The 14509-nt window shown below is 39.7% G+C and overlaps 1 protein-coding gene across 1 annotated transcript; it reads right to left on the minus strand.

Annotated features, from left to right (window-relative positions):
* Positions 1-9631: 9631 nt before the first annotated feature.
* On the minus strand, positions 9632-13468 carry tmed1a (transmembrane p24 trafficking protein 1a). Its single transcript, XM_086132530.1, has 4 exons — positions 13264-13468; positions 11616-11713; positions 11342-11513; positions 9632-10605 (listed from the first exon to the last, which is right to left on the minus strand). The coding sequence occupies exons 1-4, from the start codon at positions 13435-13437 to the stop codon at positions 10402-10404; spliced, it is 648 nt and encodes a 215-aa protein (XP_085988656.1). The 5' UTR covers positions 13438-13468; the 3' UTR covers positions 9632-10401.
* Between the last annotated feature and the right edge of the window lie 1041 nt (positions 13469-14509).

Here is a 14509-nt window from a genome sequence, read left to right on the forward strand (position 1 = left end):
TATACATGGTCGTTTTTTCCGGCTAAAACGCCTTACTATACATGGTCGTTTTTTTCGACGAAAAACGCCTTACTATATTCATGGTCGTTTTCTTCGGCTAAAAACGGCTTACTATACATGGTCGTTTTCTTTCGGCTAAAAACGCCTTACTATACATGGTCATTTTTTCCGGCCAAAAACGGCTTACGATACATGGTCGTTTTTTTCGGTTAAAAACGCCTTACTATACATGGTCGTTTCTTTCGGCTAAAAACGCCTTACGATACATGGTCGTTTTTTTCGGCTAAAAACGCCTTACTATACATAGTCGTTTTTTTCGGCTAAAAGCGCCTTACTATACATGGTCGTTTTTTCCGGCTAAAAACGCCTTACTATCCATGGTTTTTTTTCCCGGCTAAAAACGTCTTATTATACATGGTCGGGTTTTTTTGGGCTAAAAACGCCTTACTATACATGGTCGTTTTTTTCGGCTAAAACGCCTTACTATACATGGTCGTTTTTTTCGACTAAAAACGCCTTACTATATATACATGGTTGTTTTTTTCGACTAAAAACGCCTTACTATACATGGTCGTTTTTTTCCGGCCAAAAACGCCTTACTATACATGGTCGTTTTTTTCGGCCAAAAACGCCTTACTATACCTGGTCGTTTTTTTCCGGCCAAGAACGCCTTACTATACATGGTCGTTTTTTTTCCGGCTAAAAACGCCTTCCTATACATGGTCGTTTTTTTCGGCTAAAAACCCCTTACTATACATGGTCGTTTTTTTCGGCTAAAAACGCCTTACTATACATGGTCGGGTTTTTTTCAGCTAAAAACGCCTTACTATACATGGTCATTTTTTCCAGCCAAAAATGCCTTCCTAAACATGGTCGTTTTTTTCGGCTAAAAACGCCTTACTATACATGGTCGTTTTTTTCGGCTAAAAACGCCTTACTATACATGGTCGTTTTTTTCGACTAAAAACGCCTTACTATACATGTTTTTTTTTTCCGGCTAAAAACGCCTTACTATACATGGTAGTTTTTTCCGGCCAAAAACGCCTTCCTATACATGTTTTTTTTTTCCGGCTAAAAATGCCTTACGAGAGAGACATGGTCGTTTTTTTCGGCCAAAACGCCTTACTAGACATGATCTTTTTTTTTTGGGCCAAAAACGGCTAAAACGCCTTACTATACATGGTCGTTTTTTTTCGGGCAAAAATGGCTAAAAACGCCTGACGATACATGGTTGTTTTTTTTCGGTCAAAAACACCTTACTATACATGGTCATTTTTTTCTGCCCAAAACGCCTTTTCTATATACATAGTCGTTTTTTGGGCTGTAAAAAACGCCTTCCTATACGCGGTCGTCTTTTTTGGTTCAAAATACCTGAACATCTTTGGTCATTTTCGTCTTGTGAAAAACGCCTGACTATCCATGGACGTTTTTTGGCTGTAAAAACGCCTTATGATACATGGTTGTTTTTTTCCGCGCAAAACGCCTTGCTGTACATGGTCATTTTTTTTGCTGTTGTTGTGAAAAAAACCTTCGTATACTTAAAAAAATACTTACAAAAAAGGCTTACTATCCATGCACACTTAAATGATCACACTCCAAAAAAAAACGGTCTTATTTCGGGACATTGTCAAGTGTTCATCACTTGCCTGGTGGTCGAATGGTTAGTACGTCGGTGTTGCGCTGTGGAGGTGTGCGGTTCGAATCCAGCTCTGTCATTCTGTGTTCTCAAAAATGTGTGTTGGCCGTGCATTTTCTCATCCACTTTTCCGCACAACTATTCGGGCTCACACTCACATCTACGGACAATGTAAAGTGTTTGTTCATCACCTGACTCGTAGTCGAATGGTAAGTGCGTCGAAGCTGACCTGCAGAGGTGCAGGGTACAAATCCGGCCCCGGCCCTTCGGTGTGAGGTTACACATTCTACCCGTACCTGCGCAGGTTTCCAAAAACGTGTGGCCCTCCATTTTATCATCCTCTTTGCGCTCACACTGACAATGACGGGCAATGTAGAAGAGTGTTCATGACCTGCCTGGTAGTCGAATGGTTAGTGTGTCGGTGTTGCGCTGCAGAGGTGCAGGGTTCGAATCCAGCTCCGGCCTTCCTGTGTGTTCTCAAAAAAGTCCATGGCCGTCATTTTCTTAACCTGTTCTCCGCACAACTATTCGTGTTCATATTCACGAATTTTTTTGTTCATCAGCTGACTGGTCGTCGAATGGTTAGTGCGTCAGCATTGCACTGTGGACCCAAAAAGCCTTACTATACATGGTCGTTTTTTCCGATCCCAAAACTCCTTACTATACATGGTCGTTTTTTTGGGGCCAAAAACGCCTTCCTAAACATGGTCGTTTTCTTTTTGGTTGAAAACGCCTTACTATACATGGTCGTTTTTTTCCGGCTAAAAACGCATTACTATATATACATGGTCGTTTTTTTCGGCTAAAAACGCCTTACTATACATGGTTGTTTTTTCTGGCTAAAAACGCCTTACTATACATGGTTGTTTTTTTTCCGCTAAAAACGCCTTACTATACATGGTCATTTTTTCCCCGCTAAAAACGCCTTACTATACATGGTCGTTTTTTCCGGCTAAAAACGCCTTATTATACATGGTCGTTTTTTTCGGCTAAAAACGCCTTACTATACATGGTCGTTTTTTTCGGCTAAAAACGCTATACATGGTCGTTTTTTTCAACTAAAAACGCCTTACTATACATGGTCGTTTTGTCCGGCTAAAAACGCCTTACTATACATGGTCGTTTTTTAGACTAAAAACGCCTTACTATACATGGTCTTTTTTTTCGGCCAAAAAGGCCTTACTATACATGGTCGGGGTTTTTTCGGTTAAAAACACCTGAGTATACATGGTTGTTTTTTTCGGCTAAAAACGCCTTACTATACATGGTCGTTTTTTTCGGCTAAAAACGCCTTACTATACATGGACGTTTTTTTCGACTAAAAACGGCTTACTATACATGGTCGTTTTGTCCGGCTAAAAACGCCTTACTATACATGGTCGTTTTTTAGACTAAAAACGCCTTACTATACATGGTCTTTTTTTTCGGCCAAAAAGGCCTTACTATACATGGTCGGGTTTTTTTCGGTTAAAAACACCTGAGTATACATGGTTGTTTTTTTCGGCTAAAAACGCCTTACTATACATGGTCGTTTTTTTCGGCTAAAAACGCCTTACTATACATGGACGTTTTTTTCGACTAAAAACGCCTTCCTATACATGGTCGTTTTTTCCGGCTAAAAACGCCTTACTATACATGGTCGTTTTTTTCGGCTAAAAACGCCTTACTATACATGGTCGTTTTTTTCGGTTAAAAACGCCTTACTATACATGGTTGTTTTTTTCGACTAAAAACGCCTTACTATACATGGTCGTTTTTTTTCCGGCTAAAAACGCCTTACTATACATGGTCGTTTTTTTCGATTAAAAACGCCTTACTATACATGGTCGTTTTTTTCGGCTAAAAACGCCTTACTATACATGGTCGTTTTTTTTCGGCTAAAAACGCCTGACTATACATGGTCGTTTTTTTCGGTTTAAAACGCCTGACTATACATGGTCGTTTTTTCCGGCTAAAAACGCCTTACTATACATCATCGTTTTTTTCAACTAAAAACGCCTTACTATACATGGTCGTTTTTTTTGGCTAAAACGCCTTACTATACATGGTCGTTTTTTTCGATTAAAAACGCCTTACTATACATGGTCGTTTTTTTTCGGCTAAAAACGCCTTACTATACATGGTCGTTTTTTCCGACTAAAAACGCCTTACTATACATGGTCGTTTTTTTTCGGCTAAAAACGCCTTACTATATACATGGTCGTTTTTTTAGGCAAAAACGCCTTACTATACATGGTCGTTTTTTTCGATTAAAAACGCCTTACTATACATGGTCGTTTTTTTCGATTAAAAACGCCTTACTATACATGGTCGTTTTTTTCGACTAAAAACGCCTTACTATACATGGTCGTTTTTTTTCGGCTAAAAACGCCTTACTATATACATGGTCGTTTTTTTAGGCAAAAACGCCTTACTATACATGGTCGTTTTTTTCGATTAAAAACGCCTTACTATACATGGTCGTTTTTTCCGGCTAAAAACGCCTTACTATACATGGTCGTTTTTTAGACTAAAAACGCCTTACTATACATGGTCTTTTTTTTCGGCCAAAAAGGCCTTACTATACATGGTCGGGTTTTTTTCGGTTAAAAACACCTGAGTATACATGGTTGTTTTTTTCGGCTAAAAACGCCTTACTATACATGGTCGTTTTTTTCGACTAAAAACGCCTTACTATACATGGTCGTTTTTTTTCCGGCTAAAAACGCCTTACTATACATGGTCGTTTTTTTCGATTAAAAACGCCTTACTATACATGGTCGTTTTTTTCGGCTAAAAACGCCTTACTATACATGGTCGTTTTTTTTCGGCTAAAAACGCCTGACTATACATGGTCGTTTTTTTCGGTTTAAAACGCCTGACTATACATGGTCGTTTTTTCCGGCTAAAAACGCCTTACTATACATCATCGTTTTTTTCGACTAAAAACGCCTTACTATACATGGTCGTTTTTTTTGGCTAAAACGCCTTACTATACATGGTCGTTTTTTTCGATTAAAAACGCCTTACTATACATGGTCGTTTTTTTTCGGCTAAAAACGCCTTACTATACATGGTCGTTTTTTTCGACTAAAAACGCCTTACTATACATGGTCGTTTTTTTTCGGCTAAAAACGCCTTACTATATACATGGTCGTTTTTTTAGGCTAAAAACGCCTTACTATACATGGTCGTTTTTTCGATTAAAAACGCCTTACTATACATGGTCGTTTTTTTCGGCTAAAAACGCCTTACTATACATGGTCGTTTTTTTCGGTTAAAAACGCCTGACTATACATGGTCGTTTTTTCCGGCTAAAAACGCCTTACTATACATCATCGTTTTTTTCGACTAAAAACGCCTTACTATACATGGTCGTTTTTTTTCGGCTAAAACGCCTTACTATACATGGTCGTTTTTTTTCGGCTAAAACGCCTTACTATACATGGTCGTTTTTTCCGGCTAAAAACGCCTTACTATACATGGTCGTTTTTTTCGACTAAAAACGCCTTACTATACATGGTCGTTTTTTTCGGGCCAAAAACGCCTGACTATACACGGTCGTTTTTTTCGGTTAAAAACGCCTTACTATACATGGTCGTTTTTTTTTTTTGGCCAAAAACGCCTTACTATACAGGGTGGGTTTTTTTCGACTAAAAACGCCTTACTATACATGGTCTTTTTTTTAGGCCAAAAAGGCCTTACTATACATGGTCGGGTTTTTTTCGGTTAAAAACACCTGACTATACATGGTCGTTTTTTTTCGGTTAAAAACACCTGACTATACATGGTCGTTTTTTTTGGCCAAAAACGCCTTACTATACATGGTCTTTTTTTTCGGCCAAAAAGGCCTTACTATATACATGGTCGTTTTTTTTTCCGGTTAAAAACACTTGACTAGACATGGTCGTTTTTTTTTCCGGTTAAAAACACTTGACTAGACATGGTCGTTTTTTTCGGTTAAAAACGGCTTACTATACATGGTCATTTTTTTCGATCCAAAACGCCTTCGTATACATGGTCGTTTTTTTCGGTTAAAAACGCCTTACTATACGTTGTCGTTTTTTTCGGCTAAAAATGCCTTACTATACATGGTCGTTTTTTTTTTCGGTTAAAAACGCCTTTCTATACATGGTCGTTTTTTTTCGGCAAAAAATGCCTTACTATACATGGTCGTTTTTTCCGGCTAAAAAACCCTTACTATAAATGGTCATTTTTTCCGGCCAAAAACGCCTGACTATACATGGTCTTTTTTTTCGGTTAAAAACGCCTTACTATACATGGTCGTTTTTTTTGTCCAAAAACGCCTTACTATATACATGGTCGTTTTTTTAGGCTAAAAACGCCTTACTATACATGGTCGTTTTTTCGATTAAAAACGCCTTACTATACATGGTCGTTTTTTTCGGCTAAAAACGCCTTACTATACATGGTCGTTTTTTCGGTTAAAAACGCCTGACTATACATGGTCGTTTTTTCCGGCTAAAAACGCCTTACTATACATCATCGTTTTTTTCGACTAAAAACGCCTTACTATACATGGTCGTTTTTTTTCGGCTAAAACGCCTTACTATACATGGTCGTTTTTTTTCGGCTAAAACGCCTTACTATACATGGTCGTTTTTTCCGGCTAAAAACGCCTTACTATACATGGTCGTTTTTTTCGACTAAAAACGCCTTACTATACATGGTCGTTTTTTTCGGGCCAAAAACGCCTGACTATACACGGTCGTTTTTTTCGGTTAAAAACGCCTTACTATACATGGTTGTTTTTTTTTTTTGGCCAAAAACGCCTTACTATACAGGGTGGGTTTTTTTCGACTAAAAACGCCTTACTATACATGGTCTTTTTTTTAGGCCAAAAAGGCCTTACTATACATGGTCGGGTTTTTTTCGGTTAAAAACACCTGACTATACATGGTCGTTTTTTTTCGGTTAAAAACACCTGACTATACATGGTCGTTTTTTTTGGCCAAAAACGCCTTACTATACATGGTCTTTTTTTTCGGCCAAAAAGGCCTTACTATATACATGGTCGTTTTTTTTTCCGGTTAAAAACACTTGACTAGACATGGTCGTTTTTTTTCCGGTTAAAAACACTTGACTAGACATGGTCGTTTTTTTCGGTTAAAAACGGCTTACTATACATGGTCATTTTTTTCGATCCAAAACGCCTTCGTATACATGGTCGTTTTTTTCGGTTAAAAACGCCTTACTATACGTTGTCGTTTTTTTCGGCTAAAAATGCCTTACTATACATGGTCGTTTTTTTTTTCGGTTAAAAACGCCTTTCTATACATGGTCGTTTTTTTTCGGCAAAAAATGCCTTACTATACATGGTCGTTTTTTCCGGCTAAAAAACCCTTACTATAAATGGGCATTTTTTCCGGCCAAAAACGCCTGACTATACATGGTCTTTTTTTTCGGTTAAAAACGCCTTACTATACATGGTCGTTTTTTTTGTCCAAAAACGCCTTACTATATACATGGTCGTTTTTTTCGACTAAAAACGCCTTACTATACATGGTCGTTTTTTTTTGGGCCAAAAATGTCGAAAAACGTCTTACTATACATGGTCGTTTTTTTCAGCCAAAAACGGCTAAAAACGCCTTACTATACTTGGTCATTTTTTTCGGCCAAAAACGCCGGACTATCCATGGTCGTTTTTTCTTCTTAAAAACGCCTTACGAGACATGGTCATTTTTTTCGGCCAAAAAGGCCTTACTATACATGGACGCTTTTTTTTCAGCTAAAAACGCCTAAAGATTCTTGTCGGGGTTTTTTGGGCTAAAAAAGCCTTACTATACATGATCGTTTTCTTCGGCTAAAACGCCTTACTATACATCAGTGGTCACCAAACTACGGCCCGCGGGCCGGATGCGGCCCACCTCCATATTTGGTCCGGCCCCCCTGAACAATACCAGAGAGTCTTTTGATTTATTTTTCATCTATGTATATTTGTATTTTATCATAAAATTTGGCTTTTGCAATAAAATATTCCTTAGTTATGAACTATTTTTATGATTAACTATTAGCTAGTAACAATTTCATAAACACATATAACGTGGCATTTGTTCCATCCTTCTGCGGTCTGTGCCGTTATCTGGCAACCCCAGAATAAAAAATCCTGAACCCGTCCTTCTCAAAGAGAACGTAATCATGGCGAAAAGGTGAGGTAAGAGAAAAAAAATTATTCAGAATACAGGGAATTTAACCCAAAATGGAGAAACGATTTTTTTTTCAATGCAAAGAAAAGATTGTCTGTCTCATCTGTCGGTGGTGGTATTCAAAGAATACAATCTGCGGAGACACCATGAATCCCGTCACAACAACAAGTACGATTTTTTTGCATGGGCAAATGAGAGCAGACAAACTGTCAACGCTAAAAAGAGGAACGTTAGCTCAGCAAAATACATTTGTACTCCAAGCTCAGCTGAACCAGCCATCTGTTTGGGCTAGCTTTCGGTTTGCTCAACTGATAGCAAGCAGCGGTAAGGAGAGTTTGTCAAGAAATGCATGAATGCTGTCGCAGAGGTGGTGTGTCCCGAGAAGAAAGACGTCTTTAATAGTGTAGAGTGTATCAAAAAAAGTTATTTGATTTTGTGTGGGTTTCTGGGAAACAATACATTTTTACGTCTAGGTACTCTTGCAGTCACAGTTTTGCTGTTACAAACTGACCCCGGCCCCCCCATCAGAGAAGCGAAAAGTTACGTGGCCCTCACAGGAAAAGGTTTGGGGACCACTGCTATACATGGTCGTTTTTTCGGTTAAAAACGCCTTACTATCCCTGGTCGTTTTTTGGGACTAAAAACACCTCACTATACATGGTCGTTTTGTTTAGCTAAAAACACCTTAGTATACAGTACATGGTCGAATGTTGGGGCTAAAAAGGCCTTACTGTACATTGACAGAAAACAGTATTTGAATTTCTCTGCATGTTAATGAACATTTAAATACTCCGAAGGGAGGACACTCCACAATCTGACGTAACCACGTTCTGTTTGTACCTCACCATGCAGCCATAAAAAGATGATGTCCTTTTTGTTGTTGTTAAGTGCCAGTGTAGCCTCACACATTAAGACTCAAGAACAAATCTTGTGTACAATAACGGACGGGCTTGTTTCTGGTGCTTTTGTGTTTCCACGTGTCCTTTTCCTCTCTTCTTCATATATATATATATATATATATATATATATATATATATATATATATATATATATATATATATATCCATACACATGCACACACACGCGCGCACACACACACACACAGACATCTTATTTTATTCGACTGCAGCTGTCATGATACTGTGTTTATTTGGAGAAGTTTTCATCTTCACAATGTCATAACAGCGCGAGTGTGTACGTGCGCGCGCGCAGAGATTAACGGTGATTGTTGTTGAAACAGGCGACCTGCTCCGCGACGGAATCTGTGGTGACCTTGGCTGACCTTGGGACAAAATAAAAAGAGGAGGAAGGCCGCTCTAAAACCTCGACTGTTCTTACACTGCCAATAAAGCACACAAGGGAACTTTTTCCCCCGCTCATGTAAATGCCTACAAGCTCAATAATGCAATGAATATAAAAAGTTCTGCATATCCCTCCCCGTTCAAAATAGCTTTTGAAAATAATTTGACCGGAAACTCAATTCAAACTCATTTCCTCTTGCCTACACTTTCCAAAAATGCAATTTTTCTGAAGCTGTGTTCCAAGATGTGACCAAAAAATTGTCAAGAAAAGCCTACTGGAATATTATTTTTACTTTTATTCTCAAAAAGATGGTGTTGTGATATTTTTTTTTGCAACATTGATGGAAAACGGTTCGTATTATTGGCCCAATTATTAACATTATTTTTTGGTCACAAAAACCTGGCATTTCAACAAGGGGGTGTAGACTTTTTATATCCACTCTACATGGTTGAAAAATGCGGATTCAAATGAGAACTACTCGAGCGATAAAGGTTTAGCAAAGGTCAGTTGTAATGTGTGCCTTGTAAAAAATAAATCAATCAATCACTACAATGTTTTCTTTTGTTTTATTGACAACACATAATGAAGCCATTGCTTATCATGAGCAATTGGAACCACACATGAATTCAAATTTAATGCCGACAAAGCCTTGGGAGTGACATCCCGATTAACAAATAGTGAACCTGCATTTAGTTTTTGCACACATATTTTATTCGTGTCACAGCAGGAGTTCTTGTCATAGTCAGACGTTCCTCTCGTCGCATTTGTTTCAATAAATACTGTTGCTTGTCAAAGTGTCAAAGTGTTTTTGTCACAGTTGCATCACTCATCGTGTCATATTTTAACATTTTTCTTAGATTTTTTTCCCTTTCAATTTCACGTTTTCCGAAAATGATAACTTTTTCCTCCTGTTGCCATCATCCAACTGTTCTCTGTCCTGCTTTATCCTCACTCAGGTTTACCTTACCTTGCCAAATAGTGAGACCACCGTTTCAGACTGCACACTTTCTAATCTATTCACGATATGAGACAATAATATCTAATTGGAACCCCCCCCCCTCAAAAATCAACTGAGGTTTTTTTTTTTCCTTCCTGACACTAATTCTCATAATTTTGACACTCCCTGCCCCTGAATCTCTCACAATGTGGACATAAAATTCCATCCAATAAAATTACACCGTACTATATTTTATGACTTTTTTTAAATTATATTTTTTGCAACAACAACCGATTTGAAATACAAGCAGCTCAGAGGAACAATTTTGAAGGTATATATGAGTGTACAAGCTTTTTGTTTGACCAACAGCCGATGCCGTTCTAGCTCTCGGGGAAGAGCGATTCGAGAATGCGAACCTGCGAGAAGGCCACAACCAGGACCAGCACCATACTGAAGCAGGACCAGAAGGTGACGCTCCACAGGTTGTTGTCCTGCAGGTGCTGGTCTCTGTTGTCAAAGGTCCTCAGCATGAGCTGGATCACACGACCTCTCTGGATTAGCACGTGCAACGCGTCCAGACGAGTCTGCGGGATGCCACAACAACGACCACCACGTGATTTAATCCAGCTCCCTCTAGTGGTTAATGAAAGAATCACTACATGAATTGTACAGGAAGTTACACTGGCTTGATTTTTTATTTTTTTTGGACTCCATTTATTCGGTACACTTTAGTTGAAGTTCACTTTAAAGTTCAAACATTTCAAATGGGAAGTGGCATGTCAAAGGGGCATCAGTTTGGGAATACTGTACTCTTACCTGCTGCACCCGCGCGGGTTTTTAAATTAGGGTTTTAAACTTGGGTTAGGGTTTCAAATTGGGTTTTCAATTTGTGTTTAAAAGTTATGCTTTTAATTAGGGTTTAAAAGTATGCTTCATAGTTTTAGATAGGGTCCCAAGTAAAGGTTTTTAATTGGTTAAGGTTTGAAATTAGGGTTTCAAAGCAAGGTTTCAAACTTGGGTTAGGGTTTACAATTAGGGTTTCAAATTAGGGTTCGGGTTTCAAAGTAGGGCTTCAAACTCAGGTTAGGGTTTCCAATTAGGGTTTCAAGCTACGGGTATGCAGAGGGTCGGTGGGGTCAAGAGATTTAGCATAAACCTGAGGGAAGGCATCCAACATTCCTTTATATGCTGTATCAAAACATTACATGATAGTGTAATGTTCAAATGTTAGAATGCGAACATTTTGAGGATGGAATTTATTCTACTGTGCTGTGCTGTGACTCGTATACTTTTCCCGGCGTGCCAAAGCACGACACTCACCTTGAAGTCCTGCAACTTCACCTCCAAAGTGTCGTTTGAGGACTTGCCCTCGTCTTTGGCCGTGTCGTTGGCACTGCTGATGAGCAGCGTGAAGAACAGCGTCTTCGCCTTCACCTTACTGAACGTGTTGTCGAAGCACAGCTGGTAGTCACCTTGATGCGTACGCTCCAGCCTAAAAAAATGGGCGCGCACATCATATACGTGCGTGCGCGTGCGTGTATACAGTTAGATATGTATGTATACGGGTGGTTCAGCTAGCTAGGTCGATAGTTACTTGTGGATGGCGTGACTTTTCCTCTTGTCATCAATTTCTCGGTCGCCGCTGGGTGAAATCATGACAAAGCCCACATCCAAATTCGGCTGGCCAATCACCTGAAACACACACACAGAATGTATAAGAGTTTTTTTTCCCAGACATTATTCTGGTAAGGTTGGCACGGTGGACGACTCGATAGCGCGTCGGCCTCACAATGCAGAGGTGCAGAGTTCGATTCAGCCTTCCTGTGTGGAATTTGCCTGTTCTCCCCGTGCCTGCGTGGGTTTTCTCCGGGTACTCCGATTTCCTCCAACATTTTAAAAACATGCATGGCAGGCTGATTGAACACTCTAAATTGTCCCCAAGTGTGAGTGTGAGCACGAATGGTTGTTCGTCTGCGTGTGCCCTGCAATTGGCTGGCAACCAGTTCAGGGTGTCCCCCACCTCCTGCCCGAAGACAGCTGGGATAAAAGTTTGTTAAAATTGTGACTTTGTTGAATTTAATATGGAGACAACGGCGCTGCCGCATTCATCATGCTTCAGGATGGCGGTTAATTTCCAAGTGACATCCACATTGATCAAGTGCAGCGCAACTCGTTTGACCATCCCAAAGCAGTGCTGACAATGAGGATGACATGCCTTGGCTCAGTTTCAAGCACAACGCTTGTCAAGCTGCCACTCTTCCTGTCAGTGACACTGTCAATCGCAACGTAGTAATTAGTGAAAGACGCTGGCAAAAGCGCCGTCAGCAGCCGCGCCTTTCCAAAGCAAAAACAATTCAACAATGCAAGTTGGGAAACAAAGAAAGAAATTCACAGTTGTACATTCCTGTTTCCTCTTACATTTTGCACTCCAAAAACTGTCCAGTTATCATGAAATTGTCTATTTTGGTGGTGTAATACTGCAAACAGCCGATTGGTGACGGCGCATTATTGTGTTTTAAGACTGTAAATTTCAAAGGAGAAGAGCAAATGAAGTATTTCAAGCTCAGGTTCATTTTTGCTGACAAGATTATTGAATGTTTCAATTCTCTAACATCCTGCGTTTTACGTCGCCAGAAAACAAACAGAATCCCCGTAATGGCGGTTGGTTTACGGTCTTACATCATTCAAACAAAATTATCTGCCAATTAAACAGGACATTTTCCCTTATATATTATAGATTTTTAATAAAAGTATTTCAGGTCGGGCCCAGCATGAAAAGCTCAATTTTCTTCCCAAACTTTTCTTGTGTAGTCTAGAAGTCTTGACACCAGGTATCGCATTTGTGACGCACATCTGCAGCGACGAATGAAATTTGAATTTCTTTTTTTTTTCTCAATATTGCTGGAGCACCAGAATCTTTGATTCCAAAGACTTATAACTAGAACCTTTTTCTTTTTAATACTACTTCTTTAAATCCTTTTTAATATATATATATATATATATATATATATATATATATTTTTTTTTAATTTTATTATTATTATTCTTTTTTAGTAGTATAACTTGAAATCACAGTGGCCCAAGTGAGAACACGACCTGTGAGAGGAGGACCAACGCAACACTTTGTCCAATTGCTTTTGTCCACAAATTCAAGAATAGCAGTAAAGCAGAGGCGCGGTGCTCTTTGACGCCTGGAACAAAAGCTCACAGAATGCTACGACAAGTGAGACGAGGTACCGTACTTGGTATTCAAACTCCAGCCTGCTGTCCTTCTCTACAGTTTGGAAGAAGCACTCTCTGCTGCCCGCCGGTAACAAGTACGTGAACTCCATGTTTTGACTGGGCACCGAAGACAAAGCCCGGGCCAGGTTGGCGGCCAGGCAGGCCGCCAAAGCCAGCCAACACGCTCGCGCCATCGTCCCAATCGCACTGAGCGCAGGGACCAAAGTTGTCGGTAAAGCGCTCCTGTCAAAACCTGCTCGGCCGGCCCAACTCGAGTCATTCTGGTTTGGTAGCCTGCGGCTAATTGATGGGCATCTGCCATCCGTCGGCACCAGATCATCTGGATGGCCGCCCTGGGGTAGTATTAAGGGGAAGCTGACGTGCTTGCAAACGGTCATCCAAACATGACGCCATGTCCCAATTTAGATGGGAAGGTAACCGGTTAGGTAGGCATAGTGGATAGAAATGTTCGGCTCAGATAATGGATAGATTGATGGATGCAAAGCACCAAATGAATTAACTCTTTCATTCCACAAGACGTACTTGTACGTCTTTTTAAAATTAGGCCCCGGCTACCAAGGACGTACTTGTACGTCTAAGTCTTTTTTTTTGCATCATAGAGAGGAGGAGGGTCTGATGCAATCTGTGAATGAGAATAAGCTGTTTGCATTGTAAATCATGTAAAAAAGCGACCAGTTGGTGGCAGTGATGCCTCACACTATTGAAATGCATGCTTTTACAAAAAGTTCTTTTTCTCAGTTTCTCAGAATCGCCATTTCCATGAAACTTAGCCATTTTGTAATGCCGATAAGGCTGCAGAATGGAAAATATATATTTTTTCTGCATGTTCTAGCGGGCTTTTCCTGACATTTCAAACAAGGTCACAATTCCCTCCACCTTGTCTAAGGCCTTGAATTCCACTTGAAGAACTTGCATAGAATGGAGGTCTGCACACATTCAACCATTGAAAATGTCTCCAATTCACCCAAATAAACTTCAGGTGCTCTAGTAGGCTGTTCCTGACATTTTGAACCGTCCCACTGAAGACCTCACGTGAAGTGCCAGTCAGCACACTGTTTTCCTGCTTCCTCAATTCAAATAAACTGGGCATTGAAGTGAAATACAAAACGTATGAGTTTCATTGGATTTAAACGTTCAATACAATGAAACTGCACTTAACAAATGTACTATGCTGGTTAAAAAAAAAAAAACAGGCACGGTTCCTTTGCAGTTCAAAGGTCATCGCCCGCATACTGCCGCTAGAGC

This window comes from Hippocampus guttulatus, chromosome 16 (genome assembly GCF_054856545.1).
Source record: "Hippocampus guttulatus isolate MCC_2025c chromosome 16, RoL_Hgut_1.0, whole genome shotgun sequence".
Lineage (NCBI taxonomy): Eukaryota > Metazoa > Chordata > Actinopteri > Syngnathiformes > Syngnathidae > Hippocampus > Hippocampus guttulatus.